The sequence below is a fragment of the Hakea prostrata genome, chromosome 7 (genome assembly GCF_041222555.1).
Source record: "Hakea prostrata isolate BN-2017 chromosome 7, UWA_Hpros_2, whole genome shotgun sequence".
NCBI classification, from domain to species: Eukaryota; Viridiplantae; Streptophyta; class Magnoliopsida; order Proteales; family Proteaceae; genus Hakea; species Hakea prostrata.
Window position 1 is genome coordinate 38,609,764 of NC_142606.1, and position 14,579 is coordinate 38,624,342.

At 37.3% G+C, this 14,579-nt stretch overlaps 1 protein-coding gene across 4 annotated transcripts in view; it reads right to left on the reverse strand.

Moving 5' to 3' along the window:
- Positions 1-14,579, reverse strand: part of GCN2 (protein kinase family protein) — a 121,559-nt gene that overhangs the window by 47,465 nt on the left and 59,515 nt on the right. For 3 of the 4 annotated variants that reach the window (XR_016174290.1, XR_016174292.1, XM_089160488.1), the window contains 2 exons: positions 5,582-5,662; positions 1,287-1,343 (listed from right to left, as the gene is read on the reverse strand). Coding sequence is in view for 1 of the 4 variants with exons in the window: in XM_089160488.1 (XP_089016614.1) it covers positions 1,287-1,343; positions 5,582-5,662 (138 nt within the window). In the remaining 3 variants the exon portion in view is untranslated. The remainder of the gene's footprint in view (positions 1-1,286; positions 1,344-5,581; positions 5,663-14,579) is intronic. The other variant, XR_016174291.1, reaches the window with a different exon arrangement.

The window sequence follows — 14,579 nt, forward strand, 5'->3', positions numbered from 1 at the left end:
AAATTTGCATCTCGGAATATTGGATCTTCAACACCCAAGTGTCTAAAACTGATAGCAGTTATGAGGAAAAGAAAGCTCAATGTTAGCCAGAATTCAAGAGATAAGTTATGGATCAAAAAGACAAGGAGTTGGTACACAGGATAAAAGTAATAATATTGCAGTGTGCATGGTAGTGAATAAAGGCTTAAAGAATGATGTGGTGGATCCTAAAAAAAGAAGATATATTCACCAATTTTCAGTAGCCAATTGTTGTTGTTTACATATTGCTGCCGGTTACCAGCTTCAACAGCTGCTTTAACCAGTTAAAACTCTATTTCTGCTGGTTATGTATGTTCCTACCATTTCGCCCTAATTGGGATTCTTGTGTGTACAACTATCAAGGAGGGTAGGCTTCGTACATGGGGTTCTTTGTATTGGACATGGTATTTGAGATGGAAGACAGAATTTTGTAATCTTTTTATGACAAATTCATATAATAGTTGAAAGAATATTTGGATCAGATAATTTATGGACGTGCAATAAACTTTCAGATTCGAACATGGTATACATTGTTAAAAGTTTGTCAGATATTCAATTATATCTAGACATGACATTCGACAAACAGATTTGAATTTGGATAGTAGTAAATCTAGACCAACTTCAATCTGTTTACAACCCTACTTTTAGATCTCAACAAACAGTATTGTCAATTGCACCTTACATATTACATAAGTCTTTTAACTATTTATCATTCTGATATTCCAACTTGCACCATGTATGAAAATTGTACCAGATGAAAACTAAAAAAATCAAATCATATATGAATGGGACATTAATGTGAATTAACCTGCTGACCTATAGATAATCTGCATCGCTCACGTTTTTATGTTTTGTTTCATATTAATTTATTCACCCATTTTTCAATCACCACATTTCAGATGCATAAATAACATCTGAAGAGCCCATTGAAAACTTAGGAAGCTTGAGCTGCAACTTTACAATTTCATTATAAGTATATGATACTGCTCACGGTAGGGAATTCCATCCAACAAGTAGTATATTTTCTTCTTATGTCAGTTTTTTTTTTTTTTGGGTTCTCTCTCTCTCTCTCTCTCTTTCTTATTTCTCGGCTTCTCTTCTCTTCACTTCTATCGTTTGACTTGTCTTCTCTTATCATCTGGTCAGAATTAGTTCCATTAGATTTTGTCACAAGATGAAGTGTTTTCATATTATTGAACAGAGCATAGAAACTTGAATTAGTAAGAAGAAAAGTTCAAAACACAATTTTCATGGATCAGATGCATTACCTTAATAACCTCCGCCTCTGTCAATCCAGATGCACCTCCAATAATATCAAAGTCTCCCTGACAACAAAGTCCACAATGAAGACAACATTAAGTTGGCAAGCATTTACTAATGAAAAGGCATGATGGAGAAATTGAAAACTATCAGTTCATGTGAACAAAGATATGGATAACGTTTTAAGTATCTTAGCAAACCTGCTGTAACAAACCAATGCCTATTATATTTTTTGGGAAACAATGTGATACAATGCTTAAGTGTTTAGGGTTGATTATGTAACCAGATATGGTTGATATTTATCAATACACTTGGTACATATAAACTATAAACTATGTAACTCAGTGACTCAAAACACTTAGCAAGCGCTATAAGGCATTCTTATAAAAGAAAAAAATTTGGGTAAACAATGGGACCCATGTACGGACTGCAGGAGTGGTGGTTCTTTGATGGATCCTTCAGGATCATATTTCACTTAGTTTGGGACAATTTTGTAACTTTCTATTATAGAGTTACTATTTCCTTGTAAACCATACTACTAGCTACTTATTTGATTTAATAGCTGAATTTTATACAAATTGATGCACACATTCCATAGCAGCCTTGTGAGGAACTAGTTATTTCCTTTCTTTTATCAGTATTCAATATGGTATATGTAACTAATCTACCGGGTCCTCTCCATGATTTAATGACAATGAATGGTGATTTGCTTTGCGAAATACTCTGGAAGAGAGATGCAGTGAGGTAAGAAACCTATGGGAGGGGGAGAGGCCGATGGAAAAATGAAAGACTCAACTTATCTCTATCATTCTTCCATAAGACTCAACCCATCTCTATCACTCTTCCATTCCCATCAACTGTTCTAGCTCTCCATGGATCTTTGTTCCCCACCTGATTTTATTTTTTGTGCAAAGCTGAGGTTATCCAAATCCAATAATGCTGCTAAAATCACCAACTGAAGTCCATATTGAAGTTCCCAAGTGCAGCATATAGTTTCTGCTTACAGAAACGAGACAACCATACCTGCGGTTTCCAGATCAGGAAGTTTCATTGATTTTGATGCTTCTTTATTACTCCATAACCAAGAAAGCATTGCTATTGATATTTTGGGATTATAAACCCTTTGAGGATACTAATTCAACTTTTCTTTGAGGCAAATATGCTAGCTGGACTGGCTTGATGATACAAATTCAGCACCAAAGAGATCTTCATTAGGAAAACAACCTAGAGTTGATGACTTTGCTTTGAGGCAAACATGCTAGCTGGACTGGCTTGATGATACAAATTCAGCACCAAAGAGACCTTCTGTAGGAAAACAACCTAGAGTTGATGAATGTACAGGTGGGGCCTTTATTGGATGGGATTTCATTGCTATCAACCAACTTAATGGACATAAGATACAGGTAATTGAGTTGCGCACGAAAACAGCTTATTCACTGTATTTGTTTTCGGTTTTTCTGTTTAGAACTTTAGATCAATTGAACTGGTCCTATATGGTTTTTTGCTTTAGACCACTTGAACAGATCCTACTGTACTCCAATATATGTTAGCAACTGAACATGTAACTAGCACGTGACTGATTAGTACAATGTAATTAGGACATTAATTTGGGGCTACTTTAGGTTCCTATATAGTTTAAGTTATCTAATAGGTTAAGGATTTGGTTAGGCCATCCCTTCTTAGTGTAGGAGACTATTTTAGAATCTTTTATATAAAATCATAATAGTACATATTAATGAACACAAATTTGATAATTGAAATTGCTGATTCCAAGCTTCCAGGCAGCCAATTGTGCTTCGTATTTGAAGGCCCAAGTGCATTTTTCCCTTGTTAAAGTACAGGAGGATCAGGGGTGCTTAAGTATTTAAAATCCTTACTCCTGTTGATTGACTTTGGAATCACTCCTCACAGATCTGCTTTTAAAAACTGCTGCCTTGGTTAGGGATCGAAAACCTCCACCCCCTGTTCATTTCTATTTAACTTTTTATATTCATTTTTTGATACAACCGTTCATAGGAACTCAATTACAGCCCTACGACCAATCACCCTCCCAAATTCAACCCACTACACCCAGATATCATAACTTGTCTTCAATCCACCTTGCTGCCCCTTCTAACTACCATAAACCTTACGTCTCAAGTTCAAAAAAGCTGCAATCACCTTGTAGAACTGCATATTGATATAAACCCAGTTTTATGGCTAGGGTTTCTATGGATTTTCCCTAAAACTAAGTACTGCCAAGAATCTTCCAGCAATTGAGACTAATTTAGTGAGGTGTTTTGGACTAGTTTTAGGGCTCACAAAGGTTGGGTCAAGGCCGAGCTTGAGGTAAAGGGGCCGTGGATTTTAGTCATGGAACCTAGCTGTAAAAGTTTCAGATCTGGAACACAAGAGTAGGGTTTGGAAACTAGGATATTAGGGTTTTCATTAGGTTTGGAAATGGGAATGTTGTTGCTGCTTTTTGTAATTTCAGGTTTAGACCTAATGGTTTTAGAGTGTGGGTGAGGGTTTAGGTTGAAGTTGAAAGGTTCAGGTCTAGAGGTCGAAGATAAATTGCAGAATTTTTAATGAGGAAGATGAAGTGCAGAATTTTAGAATTGTAACCATTTTAGGGTTTGGGTGGAACTAAGGGTAGGGATGGGATGAGGGTAAGGAACGGTCCAATTAGCAGGGAAAGGGGATGCAGCGGGAAGGGGGGGAACTAGGGATCTAATAGGGACGGGATTCTACTACTACCATAGGGAAGGAGAGAGAGGGCTGAGAGGGTCGGAGAAGGGAGGGGGGTGTCGTAGGGTAGGGGAAGGTGGGGATGACTGCTGCCATGTCACGGCAGCAAGGGGGAGAGGAAAATAGGGTGCACGGAGGCAAGAGAGGGTCTAGGGGTGAAGGGGAAGGGGTGGGGGTGCCTTGCATGGATAGGGAAGGGAACTGGGATTGCTTTACTTAATTGAAGAACCCTTGCTGGAATTCAGAAAGGTGCTGAATATTGAAAAAGATTTTTACTAAAATCCCCCGAGGCTCCCCTCAATAGGAACCCCGGTCCTCAACTGAATATATTTTCATTCAATAATCAGATTTAACTTTAAAAATAAAAAATAAAAAAAGGCCTTAATTTATAGCCTACTAAAAAGAAATAAACACTAAGTGGGATTCCTTTGAAATAAAATCGGAACAACCAAAGGTCCCTAATGGACACATGATGAAATAAAAGTTTTAAGTAACTTAAAACTCTAATAAGCGCATGCTTAAATTCTGTTTTAGTTAAAACTCTAATTGACATGTGCTAGAGTTTAGAAAAACTGACTCAATAACTAACTCAACTAGTAACTCAAAACAAGACTCTTAACCAACTTGGACTCTAGAAATTAAACTAGAATTAAATTCCAGCAACTAATTAGGGCAGAAAATGCCCAAAATACCCCTCCTAGAGGATTTGGCCAGCCTAGCGAGGCTTCTTAAAGCCATCTTGTGGGCCCCAGTTAGGGTTTTGACTAGGGATTGAAATTGTGTTCACATCACATACACAAGATGTTTTTAGCAGAGAACCCTGCCCAGCCCAATCCAACCATCAAATCTTCATCCCTTTTGAACCATATCATCCCCGTACCCACCTAATAAAACCATTCGAATTTAGTTGCAATCTGACCAGCTGTGTTTCCAAAATTACCCTTCTACCCTAATGTCCAATTCCTACTGGGCATCTTCTGAATCCCAAATTCGATTCCCTCTGATTGAGATCTCAGAAGAATTGGCTCCTAACTGATCATCTATCAATCTAGGATATCACTTATATCCACTAAATTACCGATTTCAGAGATCGTTGTCATTATCTTATCATACTGCTGCCCTACCCATCAACTAAGGCTGATTTTTGGTGATTGTGAGCCCACCATTAGTCCCTCCAATCAATGGTAACAAATACTTCCCTCGCCTACCTCTTGACTGCTTCAATTAAATTACAAAATAATTTTCTGAAATATAGTTTCCCTTTGAATCTGCAAACAAGGGTGCCACACTGCACAATTACTTTGCGTAAGACATTGTTAAAGGATTGACATAAGTGAGTTTATCTTTTTATGGAGGAAAGTCTATATACTGTTGTCAGTTCTGAAATCTGTACCTATATTAGGCTGTAACTTCCCATATGGGGTTAGGAAATCAGTATATTAAAAATAAATAAACAAAAAAAGGCAACAATTTGAAATTTTTATATGATCATTAGCACAAACAATGCAAAATAAATCAAAGACTCATAGAAAAAAAAAATAAAGCAAACCACCATAAATTTAAGTGAGATGTGCACCTGAAGATAACGATCTGGGGGTGACTGGCGAATTCCTTCCCTATAAACGCACGATATTTCATACCGCTTGAATGAAGATACCTGGATAATAAATTCAGTGTGTGGATAAATAGAAAAACTACATCTTTTTCTACGATGACAATAAATAAAAACACTGAAAAAACACAACAATTTCACAAGATTTTTTCATGATTGATAACACCATCTTTTGAGAAATCAGCAAGTAGGGAAATAATGTTCTCAATGCATTCCAAATTATCAAGACAACTGATATTGTGAAAATACAAAATATAATAGGGGCATCTCCAAATTTTATTTAGGAACTTGTCACATCTCATATTAAATCGAAGCATGCTTGTAAACTGCAACACATTACAAATAGAATTAGCAAAAAAGGCTCCCTATAAATTTTGGATTCCCTATTTTTATATTCTTTCTATATCATCTTCTTTCTGGGAAGTACAAAGACCATATTGGCCTCATCCAAATCTTTCCAATATTTCTATACTAATAACTAATTGAACCTACTCTAGTCTCTAGTTAAGAGTGAAAGTTCAATTTTTTTTAATAACTTTTTTTGTTTATTTATAATTCAATTTGAATTCTACTATCTAAACCTAATTCTGATACTAACGGAATAGAAAACTATTGGTGCATGTATGATATGGCCTTTACACAATCCCCACTGATCTGTCTTCTGTACCGTTTGAGAGACTACAACACCAGAAACTACAGGATAACACAAGGATTCTGACAACTTGGTGCACTCATTTCAGTTGAAATCATATCCAGACTTTGGTGTGAAACATAAAATTACAGTAAAATTCCAAAATATACCAAGATCTCGCCAAAACATCAAACAAATTCAGTCATAAGGCATCTTCTCTTAAAATCTAAAAAAAAAAAAAAATGTAATATTATTGAGATCTCAACAAGTTCTCTTACTATGGTATCTGATCCAAGGGAAATTTTAGGATAGAGATAGCATATCATTTTGAGTATGACATCGTATCCCAACAATACACATGCAACCTATGACTTTGTTGAATGATTTGAGAAATCCTGACTTATGTCTAAGTGACATAGCAAGCCTTTATTTATATCAATAATATGCAAGGATACAACAAATATTACCAATGCGGAATTATTACAATAAAACGTCCTAACAGACAATTCTACCTTTATGAATAATACTACTGCATTACAACAGTCCCCCTTAAGTTGTTGCATGGATATTTATCATGTCCAACTTGCTTATGATAATACTAAAGACTTTGATTGTCAGAGGTAACAAAGTAGATATGGATCAGTCCAGACTTGATCCTCTCCTTGATGAATTGCCTGTCAATCTCCACATACTTGGTCCTGTCATGTTGTACTAGGTTATGAGTTATGACCTATGTTGATTGCTAACTAACTATTCGAATAAAGTTGTATAGGTGTTTCAGGATCTGGACCATGCTCTTGAAGTAGTCCCTTCAACCATAACACTTCACAAATACCTTGTGCCATTGCTCTAAATTCAGCTTTACCACTAGACCTTGCAGCCATTAGCTGCTTTATGCTCCTCCAAGTTACTAAGTTGCCTCCCACATAAGTAGAGTAACCAAAGATAGACCTTCAATCATCAAGACACCCTGCCTTATCTGTATATGCCTTGATCTTTAAGTCTCCATGAGAAAAAATCAGAATTCCCATTCCAAGAGTAGCTTTTTAAGTACCTTAAGATTCAGTACACTACATCCTTAAGATTCAGTACACTACATCCAAGTATGAGAAGTAGGGATCATACATGTACAAGCTAACAAGACCAATAGAAAATGTAATGCATGGTGTGGCATAAGAAAGGTAAATTAATCTCCTACCAACTTCTAATAGCAAGTCTTATCAACCGGTTCTCCTTCCTTTTGCATTCAAGTGTAGATTGGACTCAATGGGAGCCTCAGCTAGCTTGCACCCCAATATTCCAGTTTCAATCAACAAATCAAGAGTAAATTTTTTCAGAGAGAGAAATATCATTAACCAAATATGCCAACTCAAGACCTAGAAAGTATCTTAGTTTCCCCATGGCCTAGATCTCAATTGTGGTTCCCAAAAAGGTCTTCAAGGATGAAATCTCCACATCACTGCTTCTTGTGGTAACAATGTCAAAAACATACGCTAGAAATATAGTCGTATGGGAGTTCTCCTTGATGAATAAGGAGTGGTCTACATTGCTCTGTGTGTAGCCAATGGAAGCCATGACTTATGAAATCCTCCAAACCAAACCTTCAGAGACTACTTTAGACTACATAAAGCTTTCTTTAACCTACACACTTTCCCCTAAGTCTCAATTGTAGCATATCCACACAGTACATCCATAGAAAAAATTTTGGTCAAAATTTCGATCGAAATGCTTGCATTTTTGAAAACCGGAACAAAATTCCAATTATTTCAGAAAAGTTACAGGTTCCGTCCGAAATTTCAAAGATTTCGACCATTCCGGAGGTTTCGACCAAAATTTCGACCATTTCAACATTCCAACCGGTTTTTCCTCAGTTTTTGTTGATTTCTATCACATTTTCACCTAATTTCCACGACTCTTTTCCCTTTAAGCACCTCTTTTGCTCATATTTTTCCTCTAAACACCTCCTAAGCAACAATAACTACAAAGGAAACTCCAGCAGCAATAGAATGTGAAGCATGAGACATACCCAACAGTTCCAAACTTTCCCCTTTTTTATTTTTTACATGCCTTAAATGATCTTGTATTGCCTTGAAATTAATATATGTTTAACCTAGGACTATGATCTAATCTATGATTGTGTTTTGTTAAACTCATTTTTGTATCATTTGCGACCATTTTTTCATTTTTTTTCATTTTTTGATTTTAATAATTATTTTCTAAATTATGTATTTTTATGTTATGTATTTATGATAGATGGGCTTCAACTTAATATATGTGAGACACCTGTGAAATCCAGCCCTAACCCTAGCCTAGACACCCTGTCTGTTTGGATAAAGAAGTGACTTGTGGATGTTTGACCTTAAAGTGGGACCCAGAGTTCAGTGTGGATATGTTTAAAAGGTCCTAAGAAATCGGGTTAGACCTTTCCCTAAGTTGGTTGAAGGCCCAAGTGTTGGATTTCAGATCCAAAATTCAGCAACTTGAAGGTGGAAGACCCTCTAGTCGATCCCTTGGTCGATCCCATCGACCAAGGCTGCTGCAAAATCAGAATATGTTATTTTTGGAAGTTTTGGATTTGGGATCCCCTATATATTGTAACCTCGCATTAAACCTAATTGTTTGGCCTCTCAATTGCTGGTGAACGTGAGAAAAACCCTAGAGCCTCCTCCTCAAGTCAAGGAAGATCCTCAAGCATTCCTCCTAGTTTCTATTTTGATTCTTCTTCAACAAGGTTGGTATTCTACCTCTTTCTCCTCTAATCTCTTTCTTATATTGTTCTAGCTTATTGTTTTGATTGTGAGGAAGGTATTACACTATTGTAATTACCTATCCTCTGATCTCCTTTATCTTACAGTGAATCCTCAATCACTCTATGCATTCCTTGAAGCCATATGGTGATTCTTCATGATTTTGGTTGGATTTTGATAACATGATCTATTCTACTTTAGTTTTCTATTGTAATCAATGTTAGACTTGTTTCTTATTAGTTTCTATTGCTGATCTACTATATTCTATCCCTTAGAATGAATTCCCATTCATTCTAGCCATTCTAGCCTTTCCTTGATGATCCATGGTTGAGCCTATTATGGGTTTGGTTGGAATTCCATTATATTGACCTTTCTAGATGATTTAATCTTCATAGGTAGCCTTAGTTTGTTGTTGTGGAGTTTCCCTTCAAATTTCGGAGTAATCGGACTTCAAATGAAGAAGTTATGACCAAAGTAGTGTATTCTATCCGTACTGATTTTGCTTGGTCGATCCCATCGACCAAGGCATCAACCAAGGTGCTGCTGACAGCAACTTTTTGCTGTTTTGGCTCCGTTTCGACTCTTATCTTTTGGAATTACTTTTTATGGTCTATACATGTTTTGTCAAGCTTGTTTAGGTGATTTTGGTCTTAATCTCTAGTCTCTCAATTGAAGGTTATATATTCGGATTACAAGATGAGTATTCCAACTCACAATAGGCTTATTTACATGTCTTTATGTAATATGGCATGAATGCATGATCTAACTATTGTTGTTTTGTTTTCTTTAAATCATGATACTTCTGCAACTATAGTAGCATGTTCATATTGTGGTTTACATATTAGAATTGATTATTGATTAATGAGAATGAGATTTGGACTATGATGTGAATGCGAATGCGAATGTGAATGTGATATATATGGAATCATGATATGTTGTGAATGCTTAGGTTGTAGTTGTGGAATGGGGAATGCCCTTTTGGCGTTTCTATCTTTGGACACCAGTGGAGGTGGTATGGAACGCTTTCCTATGGTGCCCCTTGACTCTTTCCCTGGCTACTAGTTGACATACCTAGGATTGGTCTAACAGTGTTTGGCTAGGAATACCCTGTTATATCAGACCCGATTCAAAAAGGTATTGAGACCGAGTGACCTGTGGTAGTAATGGGGGTTTATGGGCGCTGAAGACCGGAACCAACCCATGAGAGGACATGGATCACATTGTGGGGGCCATTCATTGGTAGGGTCGCAAGTAGTAGACTTGGGCTCATGGGTGCTCAAGACCGATGTGTAATCCATGAGAGGACATGAGAGCTTCCCGTTTGCTATTTGTGGATGACCAATACGGTTAATGAGTCCGTAGTCCGAGTTGGTTGTAGCCATAGGATACGCTGACTCTAGTGAGAAGGATACCGGAAAGGATCCTGAGAGGGGAGGAATGGAAGTTTCTAATTCTACGTTGATATAACTAAGTAGATGACTTGCATTGGGCTAAGATTATCCTGTACACGCGCCACTACTCAGACCAAATGGTAATGTGAGAGAGTGTTGACCTAAACCCCAACCAAGGTTGTCTGAAAAAGGTTTCAAGACCCATTACCAACCGGAGAACCCAAGATACCGAGATGGTTGAGGGAGAGTGATTTTAGACCCTACCCAAAGGAGTATGGTGTTATGACTTAAAACGTGTCTACCAATAGTGACTAACATACATATATAGAGTTAGAAGCATACTTGAATATATTGTGTCATATCATTGCATTTATGTTTGACTTTGGATGTGTGTGAAGATGCTTATTATGATTGGATATACTTGCTAAGTTCTTTTTGAGCTTACCCTTCGGGGGACTTGTTTTTAGATGACTTTGCAGGTCCGGAAGAGAACCCGTGCCATAGTACGGAGGACCCTTCCTTATATCGTACAATTTCGGAAGTCTCTGGAGAAGGTTATGACCAGTGGGGCAGCCAACACTCAGGTTTGGACTGCATTGATGGCTCCTATTGATGGCAGCCGGCATCGTCTTGTTCGCCGATGGGAACGTGAGCTAGATGCTAATCTGAAGCTACAAGAGCACAACCCAAAGGTGAAGAAGATGAAGAGCCGATGGAAGATGTTGATTAGATTTCTCTTTTCTTCTAGACTTTTCCTTTTACTTGTATTAGCTTAGAGCTTTGCTTTAGATTTCGATCTACCTTCCCCATATGTTTGTGGGGTATATTTCCGCTATACTCTACAGTTATCTTTTGATTTGGTATATTATTATCCGCACTCTGATATTCTTTTGTGATCCTTCTGAGATCTTTTCTTGATTTTGTTTATTTAATTATTTGAATACTATGATTTATTCTTGCTTTTGAGTATGTTATTGTGCTAAATGGATATAATCGTTCCTAAACTTGATCTTCGGGGCTATGGATCACACCTCAGGGTATTCCAGATAGGGTACCGGCTGGAGGGATGTGACACCATCACTTGATCTAGTTGGTCATTTTATTTTGTTGACTTGTTGTATATGTAACCATTCTATCAAACAATTCATGTATTATAGTGATTTTATGCTTGTATGTACTTGTCGAAACCAGTCATTTGTCAGTATACTTGAATGATAAATTTTCAATGATTTTTTTTTTTGGCAAAATACTAGTTTCATTGTGTTTATTATGCTTTCAAATAGGTAGGTGGCAAGAAATCAGATGAAATGGACGCCATATAAGGCCCGAAACCTAGGGTTAATTTTAAAAAAATAAAAATAAATAAAAAAAATTAATTGGCCTTTTCTTAGGTAGAAATCCTGGTTTCAACCGAGATTTTTTTCCTTGGGTACATGTACATCTATATATACCTCTACTCGAATTTCTTTCTAGAGGAAAGCATTCTTCACATCAAGTTGTTGCAAGCTACATCCTTAACATACTGCACACAAAAGAACCACCCGAATTGCACTCATCTTGGCATCTAGGGCAAATGTCTCCTAATAGTTTATCTCATAAGTCTGAGTAAAACCCTTGGCTACTAATTTTGCTTTGTATCTTTTCCACAATTCTATCTACCTTATGTTTGATGAAAAATACATACTTGCACCCAACAATCCGCTTTCTTGTAGGCAAAGTCACCATTTCCCACATTTTTTTTTCTAGAGCTTTCAATTTCCTCATCCATTGCTTCCTTTTAATTTGGGTGAGACAATGCTTTTTGTCATGTATGAGGAGCAAAAATAGAGGACAAAGAGGGAACAGAGCATTGAAATTCCGAGGATACGGACTAATATGAAACACAGTTGGAGATAGGATGTCCAGTGCATGTATGTGGCTACTTTCTTAATGCAGTTAATAAGTACAAAGAGAGATGAAAAGATGGATCAGAAATAGACTCACCGGAGCACTTGTTGCTTTCAGGACTAAGAGCAGGATCTTTCCATTGGTTTGGTACAATAGGGGGATCTTTTCTTACTAATCGCCAGTGATACATCTCCAATGGACGTTGCTCCCCTAACACATAATTATCCTAATTTATCAACTATTCCTATCCAATCGCTCCATCTTCCAAAGGAGGATCATCAACAAGAAATTTAGTTGCAAATTTGCAATATCTAAAGGAGGAACAAAGACCAGAACCTCTTCACTAGCACTCTTCCCCTAAAGAGGTGTAGGGGCCAAAAAAAAAAAGGAATTTGTTCCCAGAACTCAACATCCAAGGATACAAGCATATGAGGAGAGGCAGGATGACAACACTAATACACTTTCTAGGTAGAAAATAACTAAGGAAAATGCACCATAACGCACGTGGATACAACTTACCATGGAGATGATGGTTTTGGGTAAAGGCTACACATCTAAATACCTTAGGGGAAATAGTAAAGTCTGCTGCCCTAAAAGAGCCTCAAGGGAACAACATTGTGGCACCACTCACGATGGCATTCAGTTGATCAAATAGGTTGCAGTGAGAATGGCATTCCCCCAATACCAAGGAGGCACATTCATGGTAAACATAAGGGAACATGCAATCTCAAGAAGGTGTCCATTTTTGCGTTGGGCAACGCCATCTTGAGGTGGAGTGTCAATACAACTAGTCTAATGGATAATCTCATGGTCAACCAAGTTAAAGGGAAATTCCCCACCCGAATACTCAAACCCATTATCAATGCATAGGATTTTCATTGTAGCCCCAAATTAGGAAAAAACCATTTTGTGAAAAAAATTTAAACAAGAAAGAACATCACCATTTTGGTGGAGTACGTAAATTCATGTGTTCGAGTGCAATAGTCAATAAAGGTAACAAACCAACGATAACAAGAAATAGAAACAATACAAGATGGGGCCCACACAAGTACACAACAAAATGAATAATATAAAAAGCAACAATGTTGCGGTTATCTAAAATAGGATAAACATGCCTAGTCTCCTAGGCTAAAATGCAAGCATCACAACGAAAATTGTTTAAACTACAACACTTAACTAAATCTGAAAAAAGCTTAGATAATGTGGGTAGGCAATGTGGGCTAAACGACGACGCCATCGTAACAAAGTGAAAAAGCAAGAGAAGCTGAACCGAAAAATCAAGTAAAAGCTTATGGAGACCCATCCAACAAATAAAATCCCCACAGTTGTTTACCATTGTCAATGGTAAGCCCCATTTTCAGGCCGTGAAACACAGGGTAAGACTACTAAGAGAGAGAAAATTAGTAGAAAATTTAGGTACATGTAATACGAAAGATAACTTAAGGGAAGGGGAACAGATATGTATCCCTTTCCAAAAAGAGAAGAAAGAGACCCCATCAGCAATACGAACATCATAAGGGAACAGAGGAATACGTATGAAATAAAGAAGAAACTATATAATTAGTAGCCCCCAGGCCAATTATCTAGGAGCCTAGGAGGGATGACTCGAAGTGACACTATGACAACCAGGTACCTAGAGTAAATTTTTTATCTGAGGGGAACCATGGTAGAAGCTACACTTGCACTAGAAAAAGATACTTCAAGTTTGGTCATCAACTAAGGAAGGTGATGGAGCTTGTTATAGGAGAAAGGTGTTCGAGCACTTAGTTCTTCAGAATTGGCCTACTGGGAAGATACTTGAATTTCACTCTGATTGGCATTCTGCCTCCATGAGAATCTATTGAACGACCATGCAGCTTCCAGCACTTGTCCTTGGTGTGACGTTCCCAAACACCATAATCACATTTAATTGGCGTACAAGAAGAATCCCTTGTCCAGGTCTGGTTACCTCCTGTACTGGTTACAAAAGCAAATCTTATGGCATCTGAGTGTGCACCAATGTTGTCCAGCACTATCTTCAGTGTCAGCCATAGTATAAGCTTGCTCCAGGATGGAAAAAGCTCATGTGAAAGGATATAAGCTCATATCTGACCACACTCAACGTTCAATCCAACCAAGAAACCATACACCCGAAGTTGTATCTTCCCACTGCCGATAAATCATACACCAGGTTGGAGCAAAATGCCCATAAAAATCAACATTCTTGATAGTATCCATGAAGAGTATTATAATACTGTGACAAAGTAAGTTCCTTTTGTTGTTGCTGATGGGTTTTTCATTGAATCTCAAAACAATGAGCATCATTT